General features: G+C 27.5%; 1 protein-coding gene across 2 annotated transcripts; it reads right to left on the bottom strand.

Moving 5' to 3' along the window:
* Window positions 1–657: 657 nt before the first annotated feature.
* LOC113384540 (atlastin-like) lies at window positions 658–13,453 on the bottom strand (the record flags this gene model as incomplete). 2 transcript variants are annotated; one of them, XM_026622271.1, is given in 8 exon segments in its annotated part: window positions 658–724; window positions 899–1,053; window positions 1,126–1,407; window positions 1,511–1,834; window positions 2,161–2,439; window positions 5,483–5,659; window positions 6,909–7,120; window positions 13,213–13,453. In XM_026622271.1, coding segments are annotated over 8 exon segments (1,545 nt in total), but the record flags the coding sequence as incomplete, so codon positions are not given.
* Between the last annotated feature and the right edge of the window lie 158 nt (window positions 13,454–13,611).

Here is a 13,611-nt window from a genome sequence, read left to right as displayed (position 1 = left end):
TTTGAAATAAATTCTCACCTGTTGGACTTTCTCTGGATTGGCACGAATCTTTCAAGACTAAGACTAGCCAAATCGGTTTAGCCATTTTCGAGTTTTACTTGGACATTTGAAAAAGAGCTCCATTTTTATATATAAGATTATTTACTTTTTATAACCATGAGTAGCCTCTTGAATTAAAGTGTGAAATCATTGAAAAATATGGTGAGAATGCATAACGCATTAATAGAAATGTACTGTTTTTAAGCAGAAAAAGTTGATAAAAGGTATATCTCCTGCTAAGAGCCTTACAATAACTTATAAACAGCTTTCTGAGATCTAAAAGTTTATGGATAAAAATCACCCAAAAAAGTTGCAACAGTTGAGCATGGGAGTTCTTCAACCAAACATAAAAATCGTATGTCGAGGTACCAGATCACACAACCAATGTAATTTGTTCACAATTAAAATGGCATTAACTTCTATTGTAATAGACGCAAAAAGACCGAGTTAAGAATTCGAGTTGATATTAAATTAAAATAGTCTCTTGCACAACTATTGCCTTACTTAAAAAAAATTTTTTTTTTAAGCAAAAGCAAAATGTATATTTAAAGAATTAAAAAAATAATTTTGTGTAATTGTATTCAAGAGTTGTAAATAAAATGTAGAATGAAAACTTACATTTATCCATATCATATTTGCAATTTCATCGATAGTGACACCAATATCTGTAAGTTCTCCACTATATCTGTAAAATTATGAAGAAAAGTTTAAATCTGATTACAGATCGAGGTGTTAAATTAAATATTCATTTGTATTCATCTAAAATACATATCTGATAATATATCATAACTGACAGTAAAAGGATGTTATTAACTAAAGGAAGTGAATTAATATACCAATTTCATATTTATATATTTACCTAATATATGCCCATAGAACCAAAGTCAGAAGTGCGACACCCATTGCAAAATTGCAGATATTGGAAATTGCATACAAACCAACCAATCCAAAGACTCCACTTAGAACATACATAAGAATGAGCAGTGCAAAAAATACTGCAGGAGTTCTAGCTGCCTATAATAAGATTTAACATTTAGTTGTTCTCTTGCCATTTAAATTATCTTCCCTTTTTCAAATTCAACTCACCTTAAATATATTTTTGCTATCATTATGTCCTTTGAATTGTTCAAATGCTTCATCCAAATCCGCTTCCAATTTAATTCTATAGTTTTCTGAGAAGGCAGAGCCACCCATTTTCCTTTTTTGTATGAATGTACCAACTGCTTTATCTCTTATTCTCAAATGCTCAGATTCCAAATGTGCAGTACTTAAATATGGTTTGCTGCCTCCACAGATGTCTTCCATTAATTGTGTGTACATGTCTTTAGCCTCAGCTACAGCTGATAGATTATTCGCTTCCGCAGTAGCCTAAAAAGAAAAATTAAAAATTACATATCTATTAAAACATCAAAGCAAACATTGAATAAAAGTAATGATTCACGTTTCTCTTTCCATTTCCATTATCACTTACCACAAGCATGCTCTTAGGCTCGGGAAGCTCATTTCCTTTATAAATTGACATATATGCTTTGAAATACTGCACCAGATCTCTACATTTGACTGGTACGCCATTTATACGTTTTGCAATTAAGTTTTCGGGAGCCAATAGCATCGGTATGAATACTTTTAGAGAGTCTTTAAATTCGGGCGTTATATCTGTAAGTCGACCATCAAAATTCGGATTTGTGGCCACAGTTAAACCAGGATGAGGCATCAGAAAACAGGCCACTTCAGTGAAGCAGGAAGCTATATGCTTGCGTAGAGATTGTAGTTCTGGGTGCTGTCTTTCTGATATCTAGAGGAAAAAAAAATAAGATTAGATGTTTTGGATTCATTTAGAAGTTTTTTCAGCCAGTTATAGTAGTATCATCTCCATTATGTACAATAACATTTATGACTTTTTGGTATTTAGAGTTCCATTATGAAATAATGAAATAACTATATTAAAACATACAAAATAATTTTACGTTTCAAGAAAAATGTACAATTAGTTCATTTTATAAAAGAACTTTGATTTACATCGCAACATAAATTGTTGTTTCGTTTTGAAAATTCAACGAAATGTTTATCTCAAACGATAGAAATAAAGAATTCTTTATTTGAATTATTAATAATTCTCACTTTCATCCGCCTCTGTAGCAAATTCTGTCCACCCACAGCACCATATTGTTCCTCGTAGGGAAAGCTCCAGTCCCGAACCAGGAATTGCAATCTCTGGAAGGGCTTCTGTCCCGAATCAGCCAATGCCAATCTGCCATATTCCGTGAAAAGGTGCAAATGTTGCAAATCATCTTCTTGTATATTTTGTGTTAAATTGTATATCTGTACAGAACTCAACATTGTGCTCAAAGCAAATACGGTGGCGCAGTCTTTGACTGTGCTCTCACTGTCGAAGGTCCCCTGAAAGGAAACAAAAGTAGTTAAAAATTTAGCTCAAAATGAATCGTTTTTGTATTATGAATAAGTAAATTTGTAGGATTAAAAAAATGACTAAAAATTTAAAATTTTCTGACCATTGTTAGATATTAGTATAACATATAAATTTCTTTTTCAATTTTGTCCATATCTTGTACTTGCTTTTGTAATAATTCAAATATAAATGTAATAGTATATAAATTTGGAAAATAAATCCTATTGAATTTTAATATGGTGAGATCAAGATCGATAAAATTTCAGGAGACACAAGAATTTCGGTGATATGTAATTTAGCATAAAACAAGTCTTGTTAATGAATCTTGTAATACATTATTACGTATGTTATATTATCAGAGATCGTGTTCAGAATAATTCTACTCTAACACTATAATTTATTGATAAATATAAATATATTGATAATTAATAAATAATATTGATAAAAAATCTCAAAACTATTTTTTTCAAAATTCTGAAAAGTTCCAGCATTTAAGGCACGATGCAGTAGTTTTCTATAGTATTAGAAGATAAAACAAACGAATATTTATCAAATCGCGCCGAATGTTCATATGTAAATGTTATTATAATCAAAATGCACACGATTGACGCTTGACTTCTGTTAAATAATTCGAACAAAGTTTTTGTTATCGCATTTCATCGGACAATGATAATTGTTTAATTAATTTACCATTTATCATAGAATTGATTACAAAAGGCAAGAGGCTGTTTTTCAAAAAAAATCTGACTGAATAAAATTATTTGTAAGTACACTACATTCAAATAAGACCTAAAATTAGTTCAGTAAAGCAATGATTGACAATAAAAGTATGCAAAAAAAAAAGTGAAGCAATGTTGAGTTTTATGCTCTTTCCTTACATATAATTTCTGAATATTATTATTAATTTAATCATTTAATATTATATTAGTTATCTAAATATACAATTCAAAACTTTATCATTAAACAAACTTTAATTGAGATTATCTATTTGACAAATTTTAAGAATAGTATTCCTATTCTGATATATAAAACATAAAAAAATAAAAATATATCTATTTTCAATTTCCCGTAGGGTAAATTATAGTAATCTTAAAATAAAAAATCAAAACTGAAACTTTTTATATATCTTTACGTTTCAAAGGTTTCTGAACACTTTGGTATACCTTAGAAAAAATGAAAGTATGTATATGTGTGTTTTTGGATACAAATTTTCGTTGACGATTTCGATCAACCAACTTGAATATGTAATTTAAAAAAAACCATTCGATTCGTATTGATGGGGAGACGTGCTGATCAGTTTTTTGGCAAAGTGCAAAAACTAGCAATTCAGTTTTTGGGAAAACGGAACGTCTAATTTGAAGTATTCAAAAAACACCTTATTTGTATAGACGAAATGAAGAACTGATTAACTTTTTGGAAAGGCATGTCCAGCGGTTTCAGAAATCCAATAAAAAAGAAAAAAAACGCCATTCGGTGAAAAATGATCATAAGACAAATTTCCATCAAATTATCACGTATTTTACAGATTTTAGTAATAGATACAAGTTTTGTTGTCTATGGGTTCCGTACAAATGTTTGTTAGACTGCGACGAGACGCTTACGCGCTTCAATATTTTGTTTCTGAAACGAAGCGTCATTGCTTTGAGAATAAGTTCAAATTTTTCAAAGAAGGCAATTTTTTCAAACATCTCGATATTTGAAATCTTTGTCAGTTTTAAAAAAAATTCAAAACTTTAAAAACAAAATAATTATCGGTACGGGAAGTTCCAATGATTTGCTTGGCACGGTACCATATATCACTAGTTTTAAAATTAATGTTAATAAAAAGTAAAATCTAGTAAAAGAAAGAAGTACTATTTTTATGGAGAAAATCAGAATTAAGTAAACATTGACAAATCAGATAATCGCGCGCTGATATATTGATTGGTATATTTAATGACACGCTTTTAAACCAATCCATCAAAGCTTTTTCTTGCTAATCGATTTCTTATCAAAAAATGATATCTATCCACTTATTCATTTTTATATGAAGAATAGCAATAAATTTATGCGCATTATTTAGTGAATCATTTACGAACTTTGTACGCGCGATAGAAAGGTGTTCGAATGCAATCGAATAGACAATAGACAATTGTTAATAATGAAAATAATAAACAATCGACAGTTCTTAAACGATTTATCGTTTTATAATAACAAGCTTGATTAAACGTTATAAAGTTGGATTCTGAAATATTCTGCGTTCGGAAAACAGAGAGAAATCATGAGTCTTAGCTTCAGAAATCAAGAGTTGCTCTTATTGTCCTCTAAATATATAAGACTAGAATGTATATAACCTGTTATATATTAAATGCCTCATTTATACTGATAATTTAAAAAAAAGTATATTTATTAATAGAAATAAAGTTATATGAATATAACTATAAATCTGGTTATGTATGGAGCAAAGCTCTCATGGATCAGAGACATGGACTGTAAAAGAGACCGACAAAAGCTTTTTGGTGAAATTTAAAATGTGGTGCTGGAGGCGAATGGAGAAGATAAGGCAACAAATGAAGAGGTCCTGAAAAAAATGGGCGAAGAAAGAACTCTATTGAGTACGATCATTTAAAGGAAAAGAAACTGCACTCATTCTGCCACTTGAAACTAAAAATATTGCCACTTAAAAACAGTAATCTAAGATCGTCTATAGTCAGACGGTTGATGACTAAGACAATAAAAGAAAAAACAGGGAACTGAAAGCCGAAGCACAAGACCATACAGTATGGAAGTAGAAATATGTCAAGAAAAATGCATAAATGAATAATAAAAAAGTGATCAATGGCACTGGGAATAGTAAATCAAGGGAATGAAAAAGAATCATTGATTTGTGGTGCTCTGACACCATGGATCTGCCTTCGGGCAACTTCTATTTATTATTATTATTATGTAATTTCAATGAAAAAAATGATTTAAGAGTTACTAAGAAGGTATAGCTATAAAGTTCATTCATTATCCTTCCTGGTGGCAATTTAAATGAGAAGCTATTAAACTGACCTGGGTATCCAGAAGTAGTACAGCTAGTTTTTGTCCATTGGCCGATTCATGCAAAAATGGTTCAGACCACATCAAGATCCCTGTAGTGTCTCTTTCGGAGCCCCCGCGCCATGAGAAACCGCTGAGGGGCGCATCTTCAGCTCCTAACCAATCTCCTGATGATTCTCGGTTCACATACTATAGGGAAATAAAAAAATATTTATATTTGAAAAATATAATATTAAACTACAACTAAAGGTTCGAATGCGGCTATTATTTTCAGATACATCTTATTTTATACCCTCAAATGTTAGAAAAAAATTCACTTACTTACTTAAACTATTAAAAAAAATCTTATTAATGGATTAACTTTAATATGCATGGCACTGTACAATATTTTCAATTAAATTCCAATATATCATCATATTTAGCATAAAGCAGTAATCATTGTTAGTGTCAAATATTAAATTTATACAGTGTTTTCTAATTCAATTTCTTCTGCAATCTGCTAGATAAAACAATGAGCTGAGATGGTTAAAAATATAAAAGGGGGATGACATTATAAATTATAATGTCATCCCCTTTTTATATTTTTAACCATCTCTTATAATTTGATTATAATAGATACTCCAAGCGGAGAAATTTATAGGCTAATTATTTTTTTTTGAATTTACTATAACTCATGTTATAATATTGGTTCATAACGAATTTGTTGCCGAAATAATTGATATGTGCTTTATATATTTTAGACTAGTGTTTTGCAAAGCCATGCCCCACTTAAGCATCTCTAAAAATTATTTTGCTCCTCATCAAATATAAATGAAAAGTTTAATGTAGCATTTTTTAAGATAGCTATTTTGTTAAATTTATCTAGAATGCCATTTAAACAACCGTAAATGTTGATAAACGTCGAATTCAATTTGAAATTGCCCTCTTGTGAAGCGTGGGCCCTACTTTGGCAAACACTGCTTTAGATCAAAGGTCAAGGTATTTAGTGTTTCTTCGCGTGCGACAAACAATGGGAATTAACCTAATAAGATCAAAGCGTGAAAAAACTCGTAACAAATATTTTTGGTTTCTCCTGTATGAATTTCAACAGTCATCCATAATCAATTTTGTTATGAAATATGATTTTATCGAAATATTACATTAGACATTAATTTGAAATTCGAATTCAGGCAACAGATTCAAGAAAATTTATTGATGTCTGCCAATAATATTACATATTCAAATTGAATGCATGGATTTTCCTCTAAAAGTTCTATATTCTACATAGGTAAAGTTAAAGCAATTACGATCAGCATTTTTTGGATCAAATGTTCAGCATTATTTCAAGAGAAAAACAATTAACACATTCTCATGGTCTGATATCGTCTATCTTTGTGACATAGATGTTTCTTCATGTACATAACTCTATAAAAATTACTATAAAATGAATAATTGTTACCTTAGAGTTCATGTACCGCAAAAAGAAATCCAGTAGAAAACTTTTTCCTTTCCTAAAGGCACCAGCCACGCTCACGACCACGGCTGCCCTGTCCTTGAGTTCAGGGCGGTTCAAAATTTCGGAAAGGGCCGCCTCATCTAGTTCGAAGGTGTGATCTGATAAGGTCCTCACAATCTGCACGGGGTGACCCATGTCTGGTCCTTCGGAAACTTCTAATTATGGGGAATAAATAAAACCAAAGCGAAATTAGAAATAATCTATAAAATTTCTAATATTGGTTAATCAACTATCTACTTGGATCTCGAGCAACTAGAGAATTTCACCAATTTAGCACAACAAAATCTTTCTTTCGAAATCAAAGAACGAAACGAAACGTGTCATCAATTACTTGATGATCAATAATTATTAAAGTTCAATTTGATTATAATAAATATGATGCAACTATAATAATAAAAAGCTATTGATAGAGAGTATGAATCAAACGGTGGACGAATTACTGAATTTCAGGGACAACCTCGAAATCGAGCAGTAGCGATATCAATTGTTACTTGAAAATATAGATTTCAAATATGTATAGAAGAGTCCTATGTATAGAAAATATATCCGGAACTGATTTGTTGCATGATTTTTTTAATGATTCTGATCGAAATAAATACCTTCGGAAACTTCTAGTTTTGGGGAATAAATAAAACCAAAGCAACATTAATAATAATAAATAAAATTTATAATATTGGTTAGAAATCTACTTGAAATTCGAGCAACTGGTGAATTTCACCATTTTTGAACAGCGAAATCGTATTAATCTCTTGAAATCAAAGAAAGAAATGAAACGTCTCATCTATTACTTGATGATCAATAATTATTACAGTTCAATTTAATTATAATTAATTGATATGATGAAACTATAATAATAGAGAGCTATTGATGGTAAATATGAATTAAACGGTGAACGAATTACTAAACTTGAGGGACAACATCGAATCAAGCAGTAGCGATATCAATTTTTACTTGGAAAAATAGATCTTGAATATGTATGAAGTAGCCCTTCCTGAGCATCGAATTAAATAATAACTCACCCATAATTAAATCACCCATAAATAAATTCCAATAATAAAATAATCAAATATGGATGGGTCAACCGTTGGGTCATCAATTTTTACTTGGAAATATGAATCTTAAATATGTATAAAGTAGCCCTTCTTGGGCATTGCTGAAAAAAGCCAGCATAAAAAAATAAGTCAGCCCTATTAGATAAATTCCAATAATGAAATAATCAAATATGGATCCATCCAAAAATACAATGAAAGAAGAGGTTTCAGCCCAACAGGGCGTGATGATTATGAGAAAAAAAAATCATAAATTTGAAAATATTTTTTTGGATTTTGAATCGGTTTTTGTAATAATATCCATCCAAAAATACGATGTATAATGTTTCAGTCCAACAACTTATAGGGGGTAAGATTTCTGATTGCTGTTAAAATATGAGAAAAAAGAAGAAATAATAAATTTGAAAATATTTTTTTGGATTTTGAATCGATTTTTGTAATTTAAATATATGTCGAAAGATATATGAAAAAATATAAAAGATATAGAAAAATATTTATAAAAAATTTTATACTTTAAAATATTGCTGAACTATATAGTATTGCATTTCTCAACTATTAATTTTCGATAGGAAAGTTTGATCAATTGAAAAATTAATACCACTCATCAATTGCTAACTAGCAAATAAAATTATTGACAAAGATTAAGATCATGAAGATTTTCATTAATGATTAAAAACAGTTTTTTTACTAGACCTCGAATTGTAAGAAAATGCAAAAAACAAATCAGCTTGCGTAATAGGTAACTTTTTTTACCAACATTACCATCGTCATGAATTGAAAATTATTGAGATTTTTTTATTTATATAAAAATAGCAATCAACATACAATAAATTCTTGTTAAATGAAGATTGCTATTGTTAAACAAAGATTTTAAAAAAAGTTGGAATAGAAGAAAAAATAATAATTTAAAATTTTCTCCATGGCGCAAAGTCTGTTTCATTTGAAGAGATTAATAATAATTAGTAAAATGTACTGTTGGTGAGTGTCTATGTACAAAGATATTTCCTATATATAATTGGTTTCTATAATGATTACAATCATTGAATATCAAAATTCACGATTTTTATTATTTAGTATTCAAAATTATGTATAAGATTATGCTATTGCGATAGTGGAGATATTTTTTCAATTTTAGTTAACATAATTGGTGAAAGTATTTGTTGCTACAATGGACACAATGAAATTTGAATTACAATTACATCACAGAAGCTTATTAGAAGATCCTACACCTGATAATTGTTTTGTTAAATTATTCAAATAATATAAAATAGTTATTTTTATAAATGTGCAGAGAACTATTCCAAAAACTCTAGTCTATTCTAAACCATATGAATTGTACTTTCTATATAATTAGTATGCATCTAAATGGAATGGATGAGATGTTTACTACATCAAGTACGTTACAGTCGTTTTTGTTTTGCATTTGGAACATGTTAGTTAAACATGTGCCAAATATCCACATGATCAAAAAATTATTTTAATCCTACAATAAAGCATTCATATAAAATTTTCAAGATGTATTCGTCAAATAGTGATGATAATGTATTATATTAATAACTAAATATCAAACAAAAAAAGGATTCATTTGAGATGGTGAAGTTAGAATTAGTTGGACAATGGACAATACAGGGATTATTTTCTATTCCAAAGGACTAGGAACTGATTAATATTGTGCACGATGTTTTACTTAATTACTGAACAATGGGAAGTAATTTTTAATAAATAAAAATACAGAAAAAAATAAGTTGAAGCACTTATTGTTAAATTTTATAGGGGTATTTTTCATCAGTTTACGATTTAGTTAAATTCATGTACATAATACACACATTATATATATATATATATATATATATATATTAACAAAGTCTAATAATCGGGCATAACATCAATAAAAAACATGAATTTCTTTCAAAAATTTATTTTAAATCCATACGTTTCGGCTATAATCCTAGTCTTCATTCAGTGGAAAAATTAGTTGATCTTAGTGTTAAATTAGAAAATTTTAATAATCCATGGTATTAGGATATGGTAATGCACTACACTATGTATTATAAACATTAACTTGAAATTACACAATATTTTCACAAAATACTGATTTGAAAAAATCACAAATGGATAGTGTGTTATTCGTAGACTGGTTGAAGATGTAAATTACATCTTCAACCAGTCTAGATGTTATGCCCGATTATTAGACTTTGTTAATACATATGTCGACATCAAATTCAGAATCATACATATATATATATATATATATATATATATATATATATATATATATATATATGAAGCGAGAGGTTTTTCTTCAGATGGTGAAATAATATGATAAAATTGTTCTTGGGCATCCATCCAGTAATTAAACAGTTTTATTGAAAGAAAATGTTTTTATTCAGAAAACATACGTTTCGGGTCTTGATTTGACCCATCTTCAGTGCATACAAATAAATTTGAAAAAAAACACAAAAACACACGAAATTGCACGAAAAAATTATGAAACAACAAATTGATAAAACGTCGAGTTATGATAAATTTTAATAATTGTAAAATTAAAATGAACATGAAAATAAATGATATATTTTATTATAAAAAAGCTTATTCCAAACGAACATGTTGTCAGCTTGGAGTTTGTGTAACATCACATGTTAATATTAGCATAATAAAAATAACAATATTAACGATGATGTTTGCAAAATATTAAATATTTTTTAAAGTAATGGATTATGTACCTTTTGTTTAAAAAAATAGAAAAATGTGTACATTTACCAAATTAAGCAAAGTCAAAATTTTCAATAATTTTTTTGTGAGTGCTTTTGACAAAAAATTAGTGCCATGAAATTATAGATCAATATTGTAGGTAAATAATTTTTGCTTCTCAATTTCTTATATTTTTCTAAATATGTTTTTCTTCTTTTTTTGAAGAAAATGTGCATAATTCCTTCAATTTTTTTCTAAATATTACAACATCATTAATATTGTTAATTTATAAAAAATGGTTTTTGACAACAAAACTTGATAATGGAAAGTTTTTAGTTCCAAAAAGTCGTAATTAAAAATCTACAAAAAACTAATTGTTTTTTTATTTTTTGGATTAATTAATTAATTAATTATTTGTTATAAAAGGCACATGTGTATAAAGTTCTAACTGAAATTACAATTTACGATTTTTATTATCATTTTTGGAATATTTTAGTATTTTTCAAAATTGATTGTGACAGAATTTTACGATATTTTTTTATAGCAAAGATAATTTATTAGATTGAGAGTGAAGTTTCTTATTCAATATTGGAGTAAAAACTAATATTTATAAAATGTTTAACATTTTTATTGTAGTTTAGTTAAAATATATCTTCAACTTGAAAAGTACTTTTATTAGTTTAATTTTATTAGTTACAAATGCAAACCAAAATTATATAAATTATATAAATGAAAGTGAAAATAAGTATAAAACATTGAAGTATAATATATTTTTGAAATGTATGAAACTTTTATTGTATGTAGTTTAATTAAAATCTTATCAAGTTATTGAAAAGTAATTCAAAATTTTATTAGTTATAAATGCAATTCAAAATAATTGTAAATATGAGCATAAATTATTATAATAATTGGAGTAAAACATTACCAAATATTGGTGTAAATTGAGAGTAAAGAGTATTATTGAGAGTTAGGAATTGAGAGTAAAGATCATTATCAAATATTAGAGTATAAAATATTATTTTAAAAAAAAACTAACATGTTTATTTTAGTTTAGATATTTCTATTTAATGAAAAGTAACTCAAAGTTTATTTTAGTAATAAATGTTCAAAAAAATTATAAATCAAAGTAATAATCATGATTAATTTTGGAGTATAATGTTATCAAAGATTAGTGTAGATTGAGAGTAAACTTTAATATTAAATATTGAAGTACATCATAATATTTATATCATATAATATAAAAGTAAAAATCATAGTAAATATTGTAGTACCATTATCAAATATTGGTGTAGATTGAGAGTAAAGATTATTATCAAATATTGGAGTGTAACATTGGAGTGTGATATTTATAAAGTGTATGTATTTATAAAGTATAAAATTTTTATTATGGAATAATTAAAATATCTCATTAACTTAATAAAAAGTAATTCAAAATTTTAATTTTAATTATAAATGAATACTAAACAATTAAAAAGAAACGATGCACCATAATGGAATGACTTACAATGGACTAATGTTGCAAAAAAAAAAAAATACATAAAATAATACATTCATTAATTAGCATGTGAAAAACGTAGTTCACATAAGGTATACATAATGCAATAGGACGTGCTGGAGAAATAAATAAAAATATAATACAAATTAAAAGTATATATATTGGTGAAGTTTTATAAATTGATTCATATTAAATAGAAAAAAATATATTATCACAATTTGTAATAAAAAATTGATACAAAGCTATCATAAATGTATTTGTATAATTGTGGTCGTGAATTCAAGAAGAAAGTTTGTTTTCTATTTATATGACATTACATTGGGTTAAACTGAATAAACATTATGTCCCCAAAAGTAAGAATAACATATAACAGTACATAAAATTTGTGTGAAATACACAATAAATTTGATGCTGTATAACCTATCATCATATCAATAATGATCTCATTATATTATAATCAATTATAAATAATCATGAATATTTTTTCATGCATGTTTTTGTAACAAAAATCTGTCTAGCTTTGTGAAAGGTATTATTTATGTTTTAACATAAAATGATTAGACTTAATCAATATAAACATGGGATGGTAAATACAAAATTGCATATGCACTTTTGATAAAATATTTTGCTAAATGTACTGATAAGACACAAAGGTTATAACATATGTTTCATATTCGATTTGTATTCTAATATTTGACATGGATTGATCTTTGTGTTACAGGCGAAACCTGTTTCAGTCCTAACCTTACTGATACATAGAGAAATGACAATTTGTAATTACCACTCACCTTTTACTGTGTTGTTATTCATGATATGGTATTATTTGGAGTAGATGAAGAGGTAGTAGACAAAAAAAACGTTAAATTATGCCATGATTATTATTATTTCAATTTTAGATACCATTCAAACCAAAAGAGAGATGAAGGAATGACAATTACACTATAATACACTTTGTTAGCATAAGTTATTTTTTATTATTAACAGTACTCGTAGAACACTTAGAACAACATACCGTCTTCGTAAAATTCTTTTCTGCTACTATTTTGTTGTTGTACAACCATTTTACGAATATTTTACAACTACGTATTAAACTGATCACATACGTCAATGAAAGAATGGTTCGCACAAAACCTATTACCTACGTGTATATTTTATTATCAAAAAAATTGTTAATGGATAATTTTATGATTAACTTGACAACATGGGGACAACTTTCTCCAACGTGCACTTTATAACGTGTAATGATTACGTTTTTAATCTCACATAATACATAATAATGCAATGGACGAATTGCGCTAGCTGTCAGAAAGCCAAGTGCCAAGAAAACATGACTGACATCTAACGACAGTGCGTGCAACATACAAAACGACAATTCATGTTTAGAAAAATATTTAAATTCAATTCTTTTGGT

The sequence above is a fragment of the Ctenocephalides felis genome, unplaced genomic scaffold (genome assembly GCF_003426905.1).
Source record: "Ctenocephalides felis isolate EL2017-DRISC unplaced genomic scaffold, ASM342690v1 CF-g0.4_SCAFFOLD_03571, whole genome shotgun sequence".
Lineage (NCBI taxonomy): Eukaryota > Metazoa > Arthropoda > Insecta > Siphonaptera > Pulicidae > Ctenocephalides > Ctenocephalides felis.
This window is presented reverse-complemented; position numbering and strand designations above follow the sequence as displayed.